The sequence below is a fragment of the Rhinolophus sinicus genome, linkage group LG01 (assembly GCF_036562045.2).
Source record: "Rhinolophus sinicus isolate RSC01 linkage group LG01, ASM3656204v1, whole genome shotgun sequence".
Lineage (NCBI taxonomy): Eukaryota > Metazoa > Chordata > Mammalia > Chiroptera > Rhinolophidae > Rhinolophus > Rhinolophus sinicus.
The window spans coordinates 57684972-57702420 of record NC_133751.1 but is presented as its reverse complement, the minus strand read 5'-3'; the positions used below and the strand labels follow the sequence as shown (position 1 = coordinate 57702420).

Here is a 17449-nt window from a genome sequence, read left to right as displayed (position 1 = left end):
GTTTGTTGTTGATTTGGATAGCTGGTGGTGATGTCTGCATTTGTTTTTCTTTTCTTGATCAGGTGGATTTGTTTAAAAAGAGTCTTCTGTTGATTCCTATTCACCTGGAAGTCCACTGGTCTCTCATTACTGTGACACTCTCTAATCGAATTATTTCATTTTATGATTCCCAAGGCATTCATTTTAAGTTTTGTGTAGAGGTAAGTTAATATACTACATATTTTTTCATTTATCTTGTGATTGATCAAATAGTATCTTAGCTCTTCGAGCTAGAACAGCAGAAGTCAGTACCACAGAGGATCAGTTTGTTATAAAACCCCTCTGAAATGTTGGCAGAGCAAAGGACTACAAGAGGAATCTCTGGGTGGGGAGAGGGAGCTGTCTGTGATCTGGATCCCTCTCTAAGATGCGTACCTTATTTGGATTTTGCCTTTTCCTTCATTTTGAATGTGGATAGAAATAATTTTCCATGGTTTCTATTAGAACTGAAATTTACTTTTATCTTCAAAAATAACTTCTGTAGAACGAATTATAACCAAGACAACCAGCTGGCAAAATATGAGAGTTCAACAGTGGTGGGATACAAAGCAAGAAAATTCAATAGGTTTCTTAGTTTTCCTGTACTAGCAGGAACCAGTTAGAAAACCTACTGAAAACAGAAAAATTCCATTTATAAATGCAACAAAGATGTAAATTACCCAGGAATATACCCTAGCCAAAAAAAATGTGGAAGTATTTTAAGATGAAAACTCTAAAGTATTTAAAGGAAATCTAAATACACAGAAAGATAGGCAGACTCAATATTGGGAAGAGATAAATTCTTCTCAAACTAATATATACCAATTTCTGTCCTAATCAATTTCCCAACAGAATTTTGAATGAAATCTGATAAGCTCATCCAGAATTCATGTTGTAGAATTCATGTGCATGAACAGCTGAAACAGTTTTGAAGTAGAATAGTAAAGAAGGAATACTTGGTCTACTAGATGTCAGACCATATCACAAAGTTTTAATAATTAAAACTATGTTTATATTTACTTAGGATATTGGTGGTACAGCATAGAGGAGCTAGAAACAACTCATGTAGATGTAGGAACTTAGTATATGATAAAATTGGGAGAGGACAGGCTATTTAGTATATGCCATTGGGAAAATTAGCTGTCTATTTGGAAAAGTAAGATATGGATCCTTACTTCATATTATTTATAAAAACAAATTCCAGATAGAATAATGACTTAAATATAAAACACAAAACTGCAAAAGTTAGAATAAAATATATAAGGTGTTATGTTCTTAGTGTAGGGAAGGCATTCTCACACAAAACAAAAAAAGCAAAAGACATAAAGGAACAGATTGATAAATTTGACCATATCATAATTTAAAACCTCTGTATGCCATAAAGTTAAAAGACAAGGGATAGACTTGGAGAAAATGTTTGTGACATAGATAGTCACTATAAAGAACTCCTACAAATGAATAAGAAAAAGAAGGATCTAATAGAAATGGACAAAGGATAAAATAAATACTTTTAGGAAAAATAACCATTAAACACATGGAGAGATGCTCAGCCTTTCCAGAAATATGGAAATGCAAATACCGCCCCATTTTTTGCCGATTGTATTAGGAAAAGTTTGATGTTATTCAGGTGTTTACGTGGGTGTAAAGAAACAGGTAGTCTCATATTTTTCTGGTGGAATATATTAATTGATATAGCCACTTGAACATTTGCAATTCTCATCAGTTCTAAGTGCCTTATAAATATAAAAGATGCCTATCTTATTGCACGTCAGTTCTATTTCTTTGTGTCTACTCCATAAAAAGATATACATACAAGGATATATACATACAAAGATGGGCATGCACCAATATGTTCATTGCAGCATTGTTGATTATAGTGAAAAATCAGAACAACCTAAATTAAGTTCTACCATCAGATTATCGAAATACATACACTATAGTATAGTCATACTATTAAACTGACCATTGCAGTTAAAAAGAATATAGTGGCTCTCCATTGTTCTAACATTGAAAGATCTCCAGGACATACTATACTGAGTTTTAAAAAGCAAGTTGCAAAATGATGCAATATAACATATTTATAGAAATAAAATACATATGTGTATGTGTATATATATGTATGTCTATACATACACACATTTGTGTATATACACATGCATACATCTACTCCACTTTCAGGGGGGTTAATTACATTCATTTAACCTCTGACTTCACCCTTAGAAGAGTTGTGCAGAGAGACATGCACAGAGAGGTTGAGGGCATAAGAGAAAATTTGAAACTCCAGTAGGGTTCACCTTGGTAGAGATTTCAGCAGTGGACTTTATTTAATATCCATGATGGGTTTAAGTATAACTCTAGAAACTGAATGATACCTTAACCTGCAGCTCTCAAAAATATGGGGTATATCTAAGGGTGGAATGTTTTTCATTTATTTTATTATTAATAATTTCTGCCATGGGTTCCCTCCCTTTGCTGAGCATTGGCAGTAATTTTTAACTTTCAAATTGAGCAGGATGCCTTACTGCTGAAAAAGGCTGACCATCTAAGTTCTTATTAAAACATGTATCAGTGTCCACAGTCTTAAGTGCATCCTTGAGTACAGAGGGTCTGCGGCCCTGTTAACATTATGAAGTCAGAGGTCTGAAATAAAGTTCCAGCTTTAAACTCGGTAATGCAAAAGACAGAGCAATGGTGGGGCCACAGCCTCCTCTTTTGCTTCTGTCTGCTGTGGGCTGGTTCTATTTTTCACCAACTGATGGAACACAGCATCTGTGTTGTGGTTTCTTTTTAACCAGAATATAAGAAAGTATTTGCTGACTGAAGCCAGAGAAAAAAATAGACCTGAATTTCTTCAGGGTTGGCAGACTGCTGTTACAAAGGTACGTATGTGATAAAAATGAAAACCCAGACATGTCGGGGGTGGAATTATCTAAGGGGTGGGCGTCCTTAAAAGCATTTCTAGACTGGTGACGAAGATACCAACAGAGAGACAGCTTGGATGCTGCAGGGAGGATAAATCTGAGTATTCATCGTCTGGCTGCTCAGTTTCCCAATGCTTGCTGGGAACAAATTCAGTCATTTCATCCCTGGGGCAGCTGTTAATGATATCGTTCATTAACACTAATGTTAATGTTCATTAACATTGAAAAAAAGTTTATACATAGATGTAAAACTTTTGGTGGCACCTGCCTCTTGTTTCATGGCTGTTATTTCCAGATGACCCACATAGACCCAGAGAAATACAGAAGCGGCTGTTTGGATCTACTTAGGGAGCAAGTGCACTAGGCTACTTTCCAGTGGCCTGAGTGCTGCAATCTGAACACAGTCTGGAAGCAGCACTATGTTTGGCCCATAGACATTTAAAGCTGTGTGTGGGGCAGAGGGCCAGACATGGCCTCTCAGTCCTATTACAGATATCTGTGTCTTATATTTTATGGTCACAGCTTTTTTGTTTTCAAAGTGTTTTTGATTCATGATCTCATTTCATCCTTATAGCCTATGAAGTTGGTAGGCCATTTAGGGATAAGCATCATCTTTATTCTATAGATGAGAAAACTGAAGCCTAGGTGTGACCTTCCCCAGAGGCCATCAAAGCTATTGGTACAGTTGGGCTCTTGAACTCCGGTCTATCTGGATCATTGACAGTGTTAAAGAGGCAGGGTCTTGAAACAAACCTTTAACCCAAACCTAAAGAGACGAGATTTATTCTTTCATTTTTGAACTAAACCAAATGCTAAATTTTAAACTTAAGTTTTATGTTTTAAATAATCTAGTGTATTTGAACTTGTGAATTTTCTGAATGTACCCAACTAGAATATCCAAGTATTCTCCTAAATTTAGTGAAGATCTTTCATATTCCCACTTTAGGCAGAACACAGTAACTATTTCTTTTGAAAAAATACTTTTTACAACTTCTTTCAAAGAATAGGACAGAGTTGTATACTGTGAGATTAACCGGGAACACTGCTAAGCAGCATTGTTAGTAAGTATTCAGAGGCCAGGCATTTGTTCTCTGATCCACAATTCCAGTGTCAGTGAATTCACAGAAAAACTAATGATCCAAATGAAAGTTTTAAAATAGTGTTTTATTTGATTTCCCATTTCTCATATTTAGGTAAAATGTTCTATTAATATAAATTGTGGTTGATTGATAGATCTTTTCATGTGGCCAGATGCCTCCATAAAATCAAACACTTTAAATACCAGAGGTATATACCAGCTGTCCTGGATAGAGACAAGTTTCCTGTCTCTTGCTCATTTTTCCATAAAAACAAATTTTCTTGAGAAGTACTTGGTCTTATTTTAACGATCATTTTGTTTTTCCCCTTAGTGTATTCCACAACAGAAAAATGACAGTGACTGTGGAGTGTTTGTGCTCCAGGTAAAGAAATTTGCCCCCACAATTTACAATGTGTGAATTAAATTTGTTGGGTTTAAAGAGGAGAGATGGGAGTCCCTGTGATATATACATAGTACTGGGTAGTTAACAGTACTTTTCCTTCCTCTCTTCCTTTGTTGTTGAGAAGCAGTAGTTTCTGCATTTTCAGATGTTATCATTAGGAAGAGCCACCTTCGAAGGCCAAGAATGAATAATTGGTATAATCTGTGTCTTATCAGAGATTATTAGTAACCCACACTGGAGACTGATCTGAATTTGTCCGTATCGTAGACCCTTGGCATTTGCAGAATTAACTATATATTTTTAATCATTGGCAAATGGTTTTTAGCCATAGAGTAAAAACTATTTAGATTTTAAATAATGGCTACATTCAAAAACTGTGCTTTCTCATGTTGTAGGTTCCCTTAGATTTAGAGAATTGCGAAGATCTTGGAAGATGGGCTCACTCATATGACTCATGAATATCTGGGGTTTTTAAATAAATCCAAGTTCTCACTTAGAGGCCACCTTAGGTCTAGCTGCAGTCTCAGCAGGTTGCTTCTGGAGAAGAATTAGGGCCTCTTCATCAGTTTCAGTTTCTCACAGTATTAAGTGCGGAGGGAGGGGAGATCTCAGGCCATATACTTGCCTGGAAAATTGACTATAATTTGGAGGTAAATGTTTTAAAACACTATTTTATAACAAGTTTAAATGACATTTAAAATGCTGCCTTAGATCCTATTCTATTAGTTCTGCATCTGGTAAAACACACTGAGCTGGTACATAACTTCACGTGACATTTAAATGTTTCTGGGACCTTTGCAGTACTGCAAGTGCCTCGCCTTAGAGCAGCCTTTCCAGTTTTCCCAAGAAGACATGCCCCGAGTACGGAAGAGGATTTACAAGGAGCTGTGTGAGTGCCGGCTCATGGACTGAAACCCAGCAAGGCTGGGAAGTCTGACCAAGTGGGAGCAGATGGTTTGTTACTTGAATCTCCAAACACTTATTTGAATTTTTACAGATATTTCAGATCAGTGGTGTTGGGCCACTATTGTTACCTCAAATTTATTTGTAGCCCTTATTCATTTCTCTAGCTACCATGTACTATTTTTTAATGTTCAGTTCGGTTTCATTTTTAATTTTATGGATTCCACGTGTTCCCCCCCCATATTTAATATTTATTATCCAAACGCATGCATATAGACAGAGCATGCAGAGTATTAAAAAAAAAAGCCTAGTAGATTTGGTGCAGCTTTTGAAACTTAGTTAGATGTGAATTGAATACAGGTTTAAAATTTAATCCCAGAACCTAAAAATGAGGAATGTTTTTGATACAACATAACAGAATAGTAGGTGTTTCCTGGGCATAAAGAGTAGGTAGGAGTGGTTCTGACAAAGCCAGTCCTGTTTTACCAGCAGCACCTTTCACTGACTTCCCTCTTTGAGTCTTTGAGCGTGAGTTGCATTCCTTTTGAAGGGTGAGAAGGAAGAGGCTATAAACTGACTGGTATGTTCTATTTATGGAGGCACACTTGTAAGTACAGTGCCTGCTTTGGGAAGAGTTGATTAAAGTATGAGAAAAAGACAACAATCTTGAGGATCCAGTTATTTTAATCTTAGCACATGAGAGATTTCACTGTTGGTTTTAAAGAATTGATAATAAATGCCTACATCTTATAAAGGCTTTTGCTAGAACATTGAATTCCTTGGATTTTCTGTTTGTGACCCATTACAAAACTTAGTATCTATCAAACAAGTGGTCAAATGAGAATTCAGCCTAAGAGTAATCTGCAAGTTGACACTTACCTTGTGTTGTCTCCCATAAGAAATTAAGATTTGCCAAATACCTTTCTAAAACATAAACATTCAAAACTGAAGACTGGCTTCAGGTCTTTTGAGGTGGATGGGGAGAAGAGGAAAGGTAATAGGGGAGACTTGATTCCTCAGGAGTACAGCAAATGTTACTAGTTTTTTTTTTTCCTCTCACCTCTTTAGTGATCTCAGCAACATACAGGGCTCCTCATTTGGTCTCCGCTTGACCAACCCTGACACTCTAAGTCCTTTTTTTGTTTCTATGAACCTCATTTTCTGGGGAAAGGCAGAAGTGGCTCTATCCTTACATTTAGCTGCATTAGGATTAATGTAATGGATCTTGCATCTTTAGTCTGGCCTTTTGTGATATTTGAAAGGAAAGGAAATGAGATGCATGTTAAACTACCCAATTATCTTTTCCAAACCGGGGCAGGCAAAACAACATGTATGTGTAAGAAACTCAGAGGCTTGTACAGAAAAATACCAAGTAAATGGCAGAAGATACTTGGATTTATGCCTAGTTAGGTGTTAAAAATAAAAAGCTAAAATGTGCAGTTTGACTTGGCCATAAGGTGAGGCTGCCTGCCAGCAGGTGAAGGTGAAGTCAGACATGTTTACATGCAGGGTTCCTGTCCCCAGACATTCCAAGCACCAACATCAGTGTTTACATTGTAAACAGCCCAGCACTTTCCTCCGTCCCCCAGACTCCAACTCCTTAGAATACAGCCAGGTCAGTATTTCTTACTGTGCTTCAAGTCCTTAAAAAGACTGCAATTAGAGGCACTTTATGCTGCTACAGATAGGGGTGTGTCAGCATTGGAAAAGAAGATTTAAAGTGGGGAGGATGTCTTGAGGCTTTCCGACATAAGTATTGAGAACGAGATTTTTCAAATGTGTATGTGTGAGACATTTGCTTTTTTTTTTTTTTGTAGCTATACAAAGTAGCCAGTAACTAGGCTGTGGATTCAAAATGTCTTCTTCTTTAGAGCTCCATATCTCACTTACTGAATCAGGCATACAGAAGAGACAAAAAGAACTGTGTTCTGGCAAGAATCGTACTGCCCAGAGCTTGAGTTGCCATTTCCTCCCATCACAGAAATGGTCGTCTCAGTGCTGAGGCACACAGGGCTGTGCAGAGAACCGAAGTGAGTTGTCCAAGGCGTTTCTCTTTCATTTCCAGCTTTGGGGGACACCCTGAGGTGCATTGCACAGCATGCTTTAGCCTACATGTCAAATATTTTAAGTCTGGTTAATATTTCTCTATATTCGTGAAACTTGATTTTACCACACATAGTCACTTTCGCCTCTCTTGTGATTAGGTATAAACCTCTATTTAGCCCAAGTCCTCCATTAGAATGGCATTTGTCCTAATGTTTGCAATAACTGCTTCCTTGCAACAAAGACATTTTTGAAATATAGTTTGGGCTGTTGGTGGAAGAGATGGGCATTGTTTCACTGTCACTAGCTTGGCACTTAATTGTTGCCCACACGGTGGGCAGACATTATGCTTTTGGGATTGTGTGCAGGCCTTGTGCAAACTAAAAGCTACTTATGATGTGCCTTTAAGTTGCCCAGTCCTCTCCATCAGCAAACTTAGCAGTCTGTAGTTGCTTCTTTCCAGTGTTTTTTTTTTCCCCTCTTGTTAAATTTATAGTAATGAATGTAGATTTAATTCAACTTTTAGTAAGATCTCTCAAGAATCATAGAGAACCAACATTCTCTTAAGGAAAGGAACCTCTTAAGGGAAAAAAGCACTTGAGAACAAAAATTCCCGAATCCCTTTTTTGGTTTTGCGTTGTATTTTCTATTTATCATTGAATACGAGTAACACTGGTCATCTTGAATTCATAGTTGGAACAAAACAGTAACAGACCTAACTGGGACACAGCCAGCACTAGCCTAAGTTGAGTGGCCCTTTTTCTTTGCAATTGTGGTTCACTGCTTACCTGGGCTGAGAGAGAGAACTGGGAGCTCTGGGTGGATCAGACCCTAAGGCGAGGAAGTGTATTAATAGTGTGAATTAGACACATTGACTACCTGCTCTGATTAATGGGGGTAAGAAACCGCACTAATCAGCAGTTATAAAGCACATACTTTACGTGCTGGCTCTGCCTCCTGGCCTGTAGGCAGTTAAGAAGACCTGGGGAATACCATCAGAGAAGTGCTAACTGTATTTGGGTATGACAAAAGCAGCCATAGACAAGCTGTTCACTTAAGTGGTACCTTTTGGTCAGAAAAAGAATTTATTTAAAGATTGTGATCATGTAAAATTACTCAAACCTTCTAGCAAAAATATTTTTTTGAAAAATAAACTAAATGCCTTTATAAATGTGTGTTCTCTTGTATTGAATAACATGTACTGTTTGTTGAGTAGTAGTTTTTCCCAGTGACATTCCAATCATGACAAGGCTCATTTATGAACAGTGAGCAGTGCAGGCTCCACGCAAGCTACCCTTAAACAGCATTGTCCAAGAGAATTTTCTGCAGTAATAGAAATGTGTTATTTTGCATCAGCTACTACTACAGCTACATGTGGCTGTTAAGCATATGAAATGTGGCTAATGTAACCGAATGTTTTCATTTAGTTAATTAGCTACACGTGACTTGTGGCTCCCACATTAGGTAACTGTCAAAATGCACATGAAAATTCTGCACATTATTCAGATTCTCCCAAAAATACATTCATAAATATCCCAGAGTAAGAGGATTCAAATAACCCTCTTTATAGGTGAGGAAATAGGTACAGACAATGATAAGTTGGTCCAACTTTATTGAAATCTGTTACAGAAGACATGATTCAGACAACCTGTGGTTTTAAGGCCTGTAAAAATCTGAGTTATATTTTACTACAAAAAGAATATAAAATATATTAATTCAAACTAGTGTAAAAACAAATTTAAAAAATGAATAGTATGTCCTCATGAAATTAAATATTTGCAAGTATTTTTTCCTAAGCACTTAAAAGTAATTATACTAGTAGCTCTTTAAAAAAAAATCAAATAACCAGTTTCAATTTAATGAGAAAAGCTATATTTAACTGGTGTCACATTTGAGATACTTCAGCCCCAAGTTTCACAAACTATGGGAAGCTTAGAGATACTGTTGCTAGATGAAAAAATTTCACTTATGTCAGGGAAAATTATACTAGATTCGCAATTTTAAATGACCAATAGTTCACATAGTATTAGAGAGAAATCACCTTTCCTTACAAATGCAAAATAATTACTCTAGACTGCCCTCTCTATAAAGACCATTAGCTCACTATCAAGGCTCTGAAACTCAGTAAGCACAATTAGGGAAAAAAAGAAGATAGACTTCCAACATGAGAATTGACCAAAACACATTTCCTGAGGGGAGCATTTCTGATCGTTTTTGTTAGGCATTCTCTTGATCGTCAAGCTCTTTTTAAAACCCACTCCATTCCCAAGATCACTCTGGAAATGAAAAGAATAAATCTCCTGGCCCTCACAGCAACCTTCATTATGTCAAGACAACATCCTTTGTTATTTCATCCCATTTCCTACTGACAGTGTCCCCCACTTCCCATAGAGTATTTGAGGATCTCCGTAATATTTGTTTTTTTTTTAGCTTTAGGAAAAACACATCTTTTGAAAAATGTGTTTAGTAAATACCCTTCAAGCCCTGTACCTATTTCCTGATTATATATAGCATGTAAGCAGGTGGTGTCCCCTGGGACTGTCTACAGCTTTTGCACCAATTATTTTGGTTAAGTTTGCCTTTAGAGCTTAGAATTCAACACAGAAACAAATTCAGTTGTGAAACATCTGTTTCTAACTTAGAGCAAAGCTATACAACATAGCAAAACTCATTTATTCAACTTGATCTCATAAAAACTTAAATTTTTAAAATAATTCTAGGCTCCAGTGTAGACCATGAACCTACTTAGATGCCAACATAGTAAACAAATTAAAATTTTTTCCCCAGTCTTCCTAAAAGACATATGGTGTTGATGGCTGATAGGTCAATATTATAGATTAAATCTGTTGCCAGGGAACATAGTTTTTGACCTGGTAAGAAAATCATTCTAGTAACTTGACACATTGCTAAGACTATAGAATTAAAGGCATTATTTTAGATTCTGTCCTTTAATAATTTTCAGAGGTTTCCAGTTCAGGAGAGACATTGATCAAAGCTTGGTGAAAATGGGCAGGTTTGCAGACCTTGGGTAACGTAGGTCAAATTCAACAGGCCAGAGGAGTGCGTTTTTCAAGATGGGGCTCTCACCGCTCATTGGTTTTTTGGGCCAGTTTTCCATAGCCCCCCCTGCCAGCGTCATAGTCCTGCCGATACTCATCTCGTACCTTAAATGAAAAGAACACAAGTTACAATATAGAGAAGATCGGTGGAACAAATACGCCTCCCACAAATATGTCAGACATACAGCTGAGGTTTCAGATGTCATAATGTGAACACTCAAAGAGGACACAATTGTTTTAAGCAACTTATATATGCTTAACTGCCTTGCAAAATTATCTAAGAAGACTACCATACATATGTGTGTGTGTGTATATTTTTTTTTTTTAATCAAACATCAGGCACATATTCACCAGCATTAAAAAATAGCACATTCCAAGTAAGTACTTAAATTAGGCTATTTATTTTAAAATTAAAAACTTAAAACTCATTTTAGTGCATTTTGCTTTTCTCTAGATACTTTTGCAGGTGGAAAATAATCTAACCCCTAGAAAAGTCCGGTAAGAGTTGCTTGTAGAAATGTACAGAACGGCTTAAGAAAATAATTGACCAATCCCAATGGGTGATTTCAGATTTACTTCAAGCCAAGGTTATATGCAGCAAGTTATTTTTAAAAGAGCAAATACAAATTGATGAAACACTTGTCATTAGGATTGGAATTGCAGGCAAAGGCTGAGCCCAGAGGACTGTCCTGCGTACCTGGCCCCCAGACCGTCCACGGCCGTACTGTCTGCCCTCCTTAAAGCCTGCATCCCAGTCTGTGCGAATGATCCGGTCATCCAGGCGAGTTCCATTTATGTACCGCATGGCATTTTCTGCATCTGCTCGTGAATAGTATCTTAAGTTTAAGAATTAAGGAACACTATGGTATTTCTCCAGATGTTTTTGGAAATACACGAAGCAACATCTAATAAATGAAGCTGAGTTGTGAAGTACAAAAACTAATCCAGCCAGATAGAATTTAAAGACAATAGTTTGGCTTGTGCGTGCCTGTTTGAGATTGGTCCAGAAGCACTTAAAGAATCAAATGTGACACTTATCTATGGCTACATTGATCAAGATTTCCTGGATAATCCTGTTAATAATTATTTGGTCCCACTGTCCCTATGTTTTGGTTTGCAAAATGTAAAATATGTTCAGTGCAGATTTAGACCACAAAATGCATACTTCATATCCAAGGAAACAACAGCATCCAAATTCAGAGCTGTATATTCAGGAGCAACCTTAATGAAAGAGAGGATCACAATGCATATAGAATTGCCATTGCATTTCATTAGAAGGAAAGACTCAAGTATATAACTCAGATTAGTAGTTCCCAAACCTATTTAATCAGATCTTACCTATTTAATACCATCTTTGGGCTGGTATATTTTAAAAAAAATCTCTACAAGCAATTATGATTATTAGCTGGGTTTAGAAAATGCTGATCTAGACTTTTTCCCCTTGTCTGTCTTTTAATTAGACAGATAGGGAAACACTTGATGAAATTCAGTGTCCAGCATCTATGTGATGCCTAGTGGGCATTCAATAATTTTTTGTGCAATGCACCCTAAAAAGGCAAACAGAAAAAGAACACTGGCCATGGCAGCCTCTTTTTCGGGTATTTGCCATTATGATTGATCTCTGACCTACAAGACAAATGCAAAAATACTTCAGTTCTCAAGAGACTGATGATTATCTTGGAGGTGGATTTTCTTTGCCTTTTGTGTTTTCATTGTTCTCCCTGTCCCCTGTGACTATTGTATGCTGTTGCTACCAGAGGCAAAAGCAAAACCTGGGCACTCTGGTCCTGCATCTAAAGGGAGAATGTAAGAAGGGAGAAACTTGCACAAATCAGATACCAAAATCAAAAGTGGGGCTTCTGCTTCAAGCTGATGGGGAGCACATTTCTCTCCTTTCATTCTCAAGATCCCAATTAAAATAGAAAAGAAACATACACCCAGAGAATAAAAGAGGCTATTAGCAGACTAGCGATTCAACAAAAACTGATGGGAGTGCTAATGGGTAAAACAAAGTCTGAAATATTCTGAAGGGGCTTAAAGGAGACCGAAGAAGCTCTTTAATTCAAAGTTGAATAAGTGAGTCTGCAAAAAGGGTTTAACTGATGGTCTCTATGTGGGAAGAAGACCTGCTAGCAGGAGGGCATCTAAACCCAGGCAAATACAAATAAAATGGTAGAATTCCCGATGAACTGTCTGGAGGAACTAGGGCACTGTCTTTGATATCAGCAGGCCAAAATACAATCCCCTTCATTCTGGCATTTGGGAAACCTACATATCCCAAAGATAAAGCAGCAACTTGAGAGAGAACCTCTGCCTAGGTCCATAAAATCAGCCTTCTTTTGCCTAATTATGATCAGAATCTAAGGACCACCAGACATTTAAGGAAAATTTACAACATAAATCTATCCAAAAGAAAGATAATTCAGGGCACAGAAAAAAAAAATCAAAATACAAGTCAGGTATGGGAAATTTCTCAGAATATAAAACAAAATGACCAAAAAAGAAAAATATTAGAGAAAAAAAAGAAATTCAGGAGGTCCAATATTTGTAGTTTCCAGGGAGAGAATAAATGATCACAAGTAAATACAGTTTTGGTTCTGACCTATAAAATCAAGTTATATACTTGTACATCTAATATAATGAAATAACATACTCTACAGCCATTTTAAAAAGAGGTAGACCTACAAGTGCTAACATGAAACAATCTCTAAGTGAAAAAAATACTGTATATAGTATGCTATCACAAATCCACAGGAATGTTACTTCTGGAAAGAAACCCAAGAGACTGGTAACAGATTGTCTCTGGGCTTAGAATGGTACAGATTTTATTTCCACTATACCCTTGATGTTTTTAAACACCATGAGCATATATTCTTGAAACATTATTTTTCTTAAAGAATCAACTATATGGGGCCTGCCCAGTGGCTCAGGTGGTTGGAGCTCCGTGCTCCTAACTCTGAAGGCTGCCAGTTCGATTCCCACATGCGCCAGTTAGCTCTCAACCACAAGGTTGCCGGTTAGACGCCTCGAGTCCCGCAAGGGATGGTAGGCAGCGCCCCCTGCAACTAAGATTGAACACGGCACCTTGAGCTGAGCTGCCTCCCGAATGGCTCAGTTGGTTGGAGCCCGGGCTATCAACCACAAGGTTGCCAGTTCAATTCCTCAAGTCCCTAACGGATGGTGGGCAGCACCCCCTGCAACTAAGATTGAACACGACACCTTGAGCTGAGCTGCCGCTGAGCTCCTGGATGGCTCAGTTGGTTGGAGTGCATCTTCTCAACCACAAGGTTGCTGGTTCGACTCCCGCAAGGGATGGGGGGCTGTGCCCCCTACAACTAGCAAGGGCAACTGGACCAGGAGCTGAGCTGCGCCCTCCACAACTAAGACTTAAAGGACAACTTGACTTGGAAAAAAGGCCTGGAAGTGCACTGTTCCCCAATAAAGTCCTGTTCCCCTTCCCCAATAAAAAACACACAAAACTATAAACAAAGCATGGATTTCAGAACAGAACGTTAATATTACCAGCTTTCACAATGTGAGAGTGTAAGGACACTGGACAGAAGGTAGGAGATAGAGGAAGGGAGGAGAGGTAGAGATAATGCTAAGTAGCGAACAGCCTCACTCATTTTTTAAACAGGTGACTAACCACTCTAGGCCCCACCCCCATCCAACAGGTACATCAGATACATAGGCAGGATACTCCACAAAGCAGAAACCACATGCTGTTTTCTTCATTTTATCCAGGCCCATAATGATTTTCTTTATGTCACCACTTTTGCTGAAGAGTTCATAGATTTGTTCTTCAGTTGTGTAAAAGGAAAGATTTCCAACATACAACGTACAGCTTTTCTTCAGTAATTTTTCCTGTTCTTCAATGTCACCCTAAATTTCAAATAGAGAAAAAGTTAGTAGCATCCAAGAAAAGCCCTGCTTAAATAGTATTCCTAAGTATGGGAAAACTTTCATTAATTCTGATTGGGGAATCAGCTTCTCTCATCACCCAATCCACGCCAAATCCCTTTCTGGGGGGTGTTCACAATCTATGAAGCACTTATGCAAAGTCCAGACTGCTGTTAGTAGAGGGCTGTGGCTTGCAAGTTACACTGCATATAGCCCTCCTCCTCCTGCACCACAGCCACACAAGTGGCATGTCTTTTCCCTGCACACTCCATCTCCTCCGAACTGGCTTCTTCTCTAATGGCCCAAGTTTAATTTCCACATCCTGAACCAAGATATTAGAAAGGGCCTTTTTATCCTTTGTAGTGAAAAGTAAATAATTTGCAGAGATAGGGTACCCCTGTAATACTCCCATAGAGAATGTTCAAAGCAACAATTGCTTCGTTTACATGCTTACATATTGTTCTGAGTTTAGGAGAAAACGTAGTGTTCACTAAAGACAAGAGATCTCATTTTCTTGACAGGCTTCCTAATTTGGAAGGCAGGATGAAGCCAGAGACAGGAATATAACTGGGCTTCAGCCAACACACCTGACAATTCCTGGGGACAAGATGACTCATCATGGGTCAGACATGATTATTTTTAGATTCCTTCAAAGAAACCAGCGTGGCCATCCTTAGACCTAATCTTTTAGCCTCCACGCTGGGCAGGACAAATGCTGATTAAATAGAAGGCTACCAGCTGACCAGCTCTCAGGCCCTTCAGACCCGTTAGGGCTCTAACATCAGCTACACAGTGGTATTCCGGCTTGGAAAGTAGCTGAGCAGAACCATATTCCGGCCTCCAGAGCATTTCCCCTAGAGGCCTCCCTTCATTTACTACTCCATATATAATGCTGATCCAGTCTTCACTCTGAAAATTGTTAAGACTTTGGATTCATCTCTGAATGCTTTGCAGCACACTGCTCAGAGTAACAGGTCTCATGTGCTCACTTCCAGTGGTAGAACAGAGAAACCATCTAAACTCGTATCAAAAGCAAAAGGATGCAATAAATTATAGTACATCAATAAATACAAAACTATGCAGTCCCAAGAAAAAGGTGCATCCACATGCTGTGATGCTGAACATCTCCAAGATAGTGAACAAAGTGAAAAAAGATCAAAGTATAGAACAACGTGAAGGGTATGCCCAAGTTATATTTTTAAAAAGTATGAATATACCCACACAGAAGAAACAGTACAACTCCCTCTACGGAGAATCACGGGACTACAGGTCAGAGACTTTCAGCTATGAGATCTCATTTAATTCTCCGAAAGAGGTAGGTCCTAATTAATCCTCATTTTACACCTGAGGAAAGACAGTTACATACTTGTCCAGGGTCTCATAGCTATTCTGTAGGTATAGCTGGAATCCAAACCCAGTCTTATACCCTATCCAATACTTCCTTTAAAAGTCCACAGGACATTCTACATTAAAAATAAGTTTTCAGAACTTTGGAATTATACATTAGATAAAGCAGATTCACTTTATTTGTATTAATGCTTTTTTCTTTTTTTCTCACACAAGTAAGTAATGTCCAAATAGCCTATGGCTTAAGACAACTGTGGTGTAAGTACTTATTTAAGGTATGATATTAATGTGGATTCCATTCAGGAGAACGCTAGAAATTTCGCATGACAGTATCTTATTTACTACCTAAATAAAGCTACAGGCTTTAGACTGCAGAGATGAATGTAGAGAAAGTCGAATCCTTTCAGTCTCAGTTTGGCAGGATGCTTGAAATTCAAGATGGTTGTGATGTGGAACTTTCTAAAGTAATGAGAACTGTAAGTGACAGATGTGAAAATCATGCCTGGCATATTATATAAAAGCATTTTTAAATGGCTGAGTATGAATTTAAGATCTTCCTCAATTTGGCCTCAAACAAAATGTCCTTTTCCCTACCCTACTAACATTTTTGCACATTGTCCACACCGACCCTCCTCTACATGTGCCCTCTCCTTTCCTAGTCACAAGTGTCACCCTTTTCAGAATTCTCACAGCCCCTCCCTTTCCACTCATCATTTCTGCCCTGGATTATGATTACTTGACTCCATTTACAATCCCTACTAGAAGATTATAAACTCAGAGTGCGGAAACTGTCTTCCCTCCCGCTCCCTCTAGAGCTTAGCAGATGGCTTCAGCAACAGCACTCCATAAAAATACTAAGCAGCCAGTGGTTAATGAGTGTCGCTCCACCCGACCCCTGCCTTTGCTGACACCGAGGAGCCCACCTGGAATACCTTTAGCCTTCCCTTTTTATACAAAATCTATGACATGCCGAACTAAAATTTTCCTCTTCTGAAACCCCTCTGTTCTCTAATGTTGACATCCAGATGCAACGTGCCTAGCTTGGCTGGTCCACCTTCCCACTCTGAGGGCTCCCCAAAGGTGGAAAGAGGGGCTAAACTTTGTGTCTCCCGCCCATCGCGTAGAACTTTGTAGGACCATTCTACTACACCAAGGAAAGGGCTCGAAGCGTCAAAGGGCAGTTTAGATAATCTAATTTAAAATTTTTAAAAAGCCCCGGTATCTGAGTCTGGAAGGCGATTCCACATACTCCAGGTGTCAAAGGGACACCCCTTCCCCTCATCACAAAATCACCTCGAGACACAGCCCACGAAAACGCGAGCCACCACTACTGCCGCTCGAACCTCTCTGCACTGGTCTGGGAAGAGGGAGCGGCTGCAAGGGACTGGGAAAGGAGCCTCAACTTCCCTTTCTATGAGAGAAGGGGATTTAGTGACATCCCAAGGCCCTTTCAGCATCCATTTCCCAGCAGGCACCGGGGCTTCACTTCAGGTTTCGGGAAACTAGAGAATGGGAGACGACACAATGAGACAAGAGTAAACCGATTCTCAGCGTTTTGGCCCAAGGCCTTCCCTTCTCGTGGTCCTGCCTCCCTTACCCAGAAGTGCTGGTCCCGGTACTGGCTCAGTTCCACATAGGAGTCACTGCGCAGCGCCTTCAGGAGGCCACCCGACATCTTGCAGAGAAGTGGACGAGGACACTGCCACTCCGGTAACAACGAGCGGCGGCGGAACCAGAAACGGCCGGAGGTGGCTGCAGAAAAGTCGGTATCCTGCGG

General features: G+C 38.9%; 2 protein-coding genes across 6 annotated transcripts in view; one reads left to right on the top strand and one right to left on the bottom strand.

Annotated features, from left to right (window-relative positions):
- The window catches only part of SENP5 (SUMO specific peptidase 5), a 45998-nt gene extending 37461 nt beyond the window's left edge, over nt 1-8537 (top strand). For 4 of the 5 annotated variants that reach the window (XM_019723618.2, XM_019723616.2, XM_019723621.2 and 1 more), the window contains exons 7-10: nt 63-200; nt 2814-2897; nt 4349-4399; nt 5222-8537. In XM_019723618.2, the coding sequence (XP_019579177.2) occupies nt 63-200; nt 2814-2897; nt 4349-4399; nt 5222-5332 (384 nt within the window). In that variant the 3' untranslated portion in view covers nt 5333-8537. The remainder of the gene's footprint in view (nt 1-62; nt 201-2813; nt 2898-4348; nt 4400-5221) is intronic. The other variant, XM_019723620.2, reaches the window with a different exon arrangement.
- Nucleotides 8538-8961: 424 nt separating this feature from the next.
- On the bottom strand, nt 8962-17402 carry NCBP2 (nuclear cap binding protein subunit 2). The gene is made up of 4 exons (XM_019723623.2): nt 17270-17402; nt 14126-14307; nt 11123-11261; nt 8962-10530 (listed from the first exon to the last, which is right to left on the bottom strand). Exons 1-4 carry the CDS (start codon nt 17345-17347, stop codon nt 10450-10452), a joined length of 480 nt encoding a protein of 159 aa, XP_019579182.1. The 5' UTR covers nt 17348-17402; the 3' UTR covers nt 8962-10449.
- Nucleotides 17403-17449: the final 47 nt, after the last annotated feature.

Excerpts from the sequence above, each read along its gene's own strand:
- NCBP2 (XM_019723623.2), bottom strand. The coding sequence starts at position 17,347 with ATGTCGGGTGGCCTCCTGAAGGCGCTGCGCAGTGACTCCTATGTGGAA. Across the intron at positions 11,262-14,125 it reads TGTGGTTTCTGCTTTGTGGA|ATACTATTCACGAGCAGATG; the intron begins GTATCCTGCCTA and ends CTTAAACTTAAG. Across the intron at positions 10,531-11,122 it reads GTGGACGGTCTGGGGGCCAG|GTACGAGATGAGTATCGGCA; the intron begins GTACGCAGGACA and ends TTTTCATTTAAG.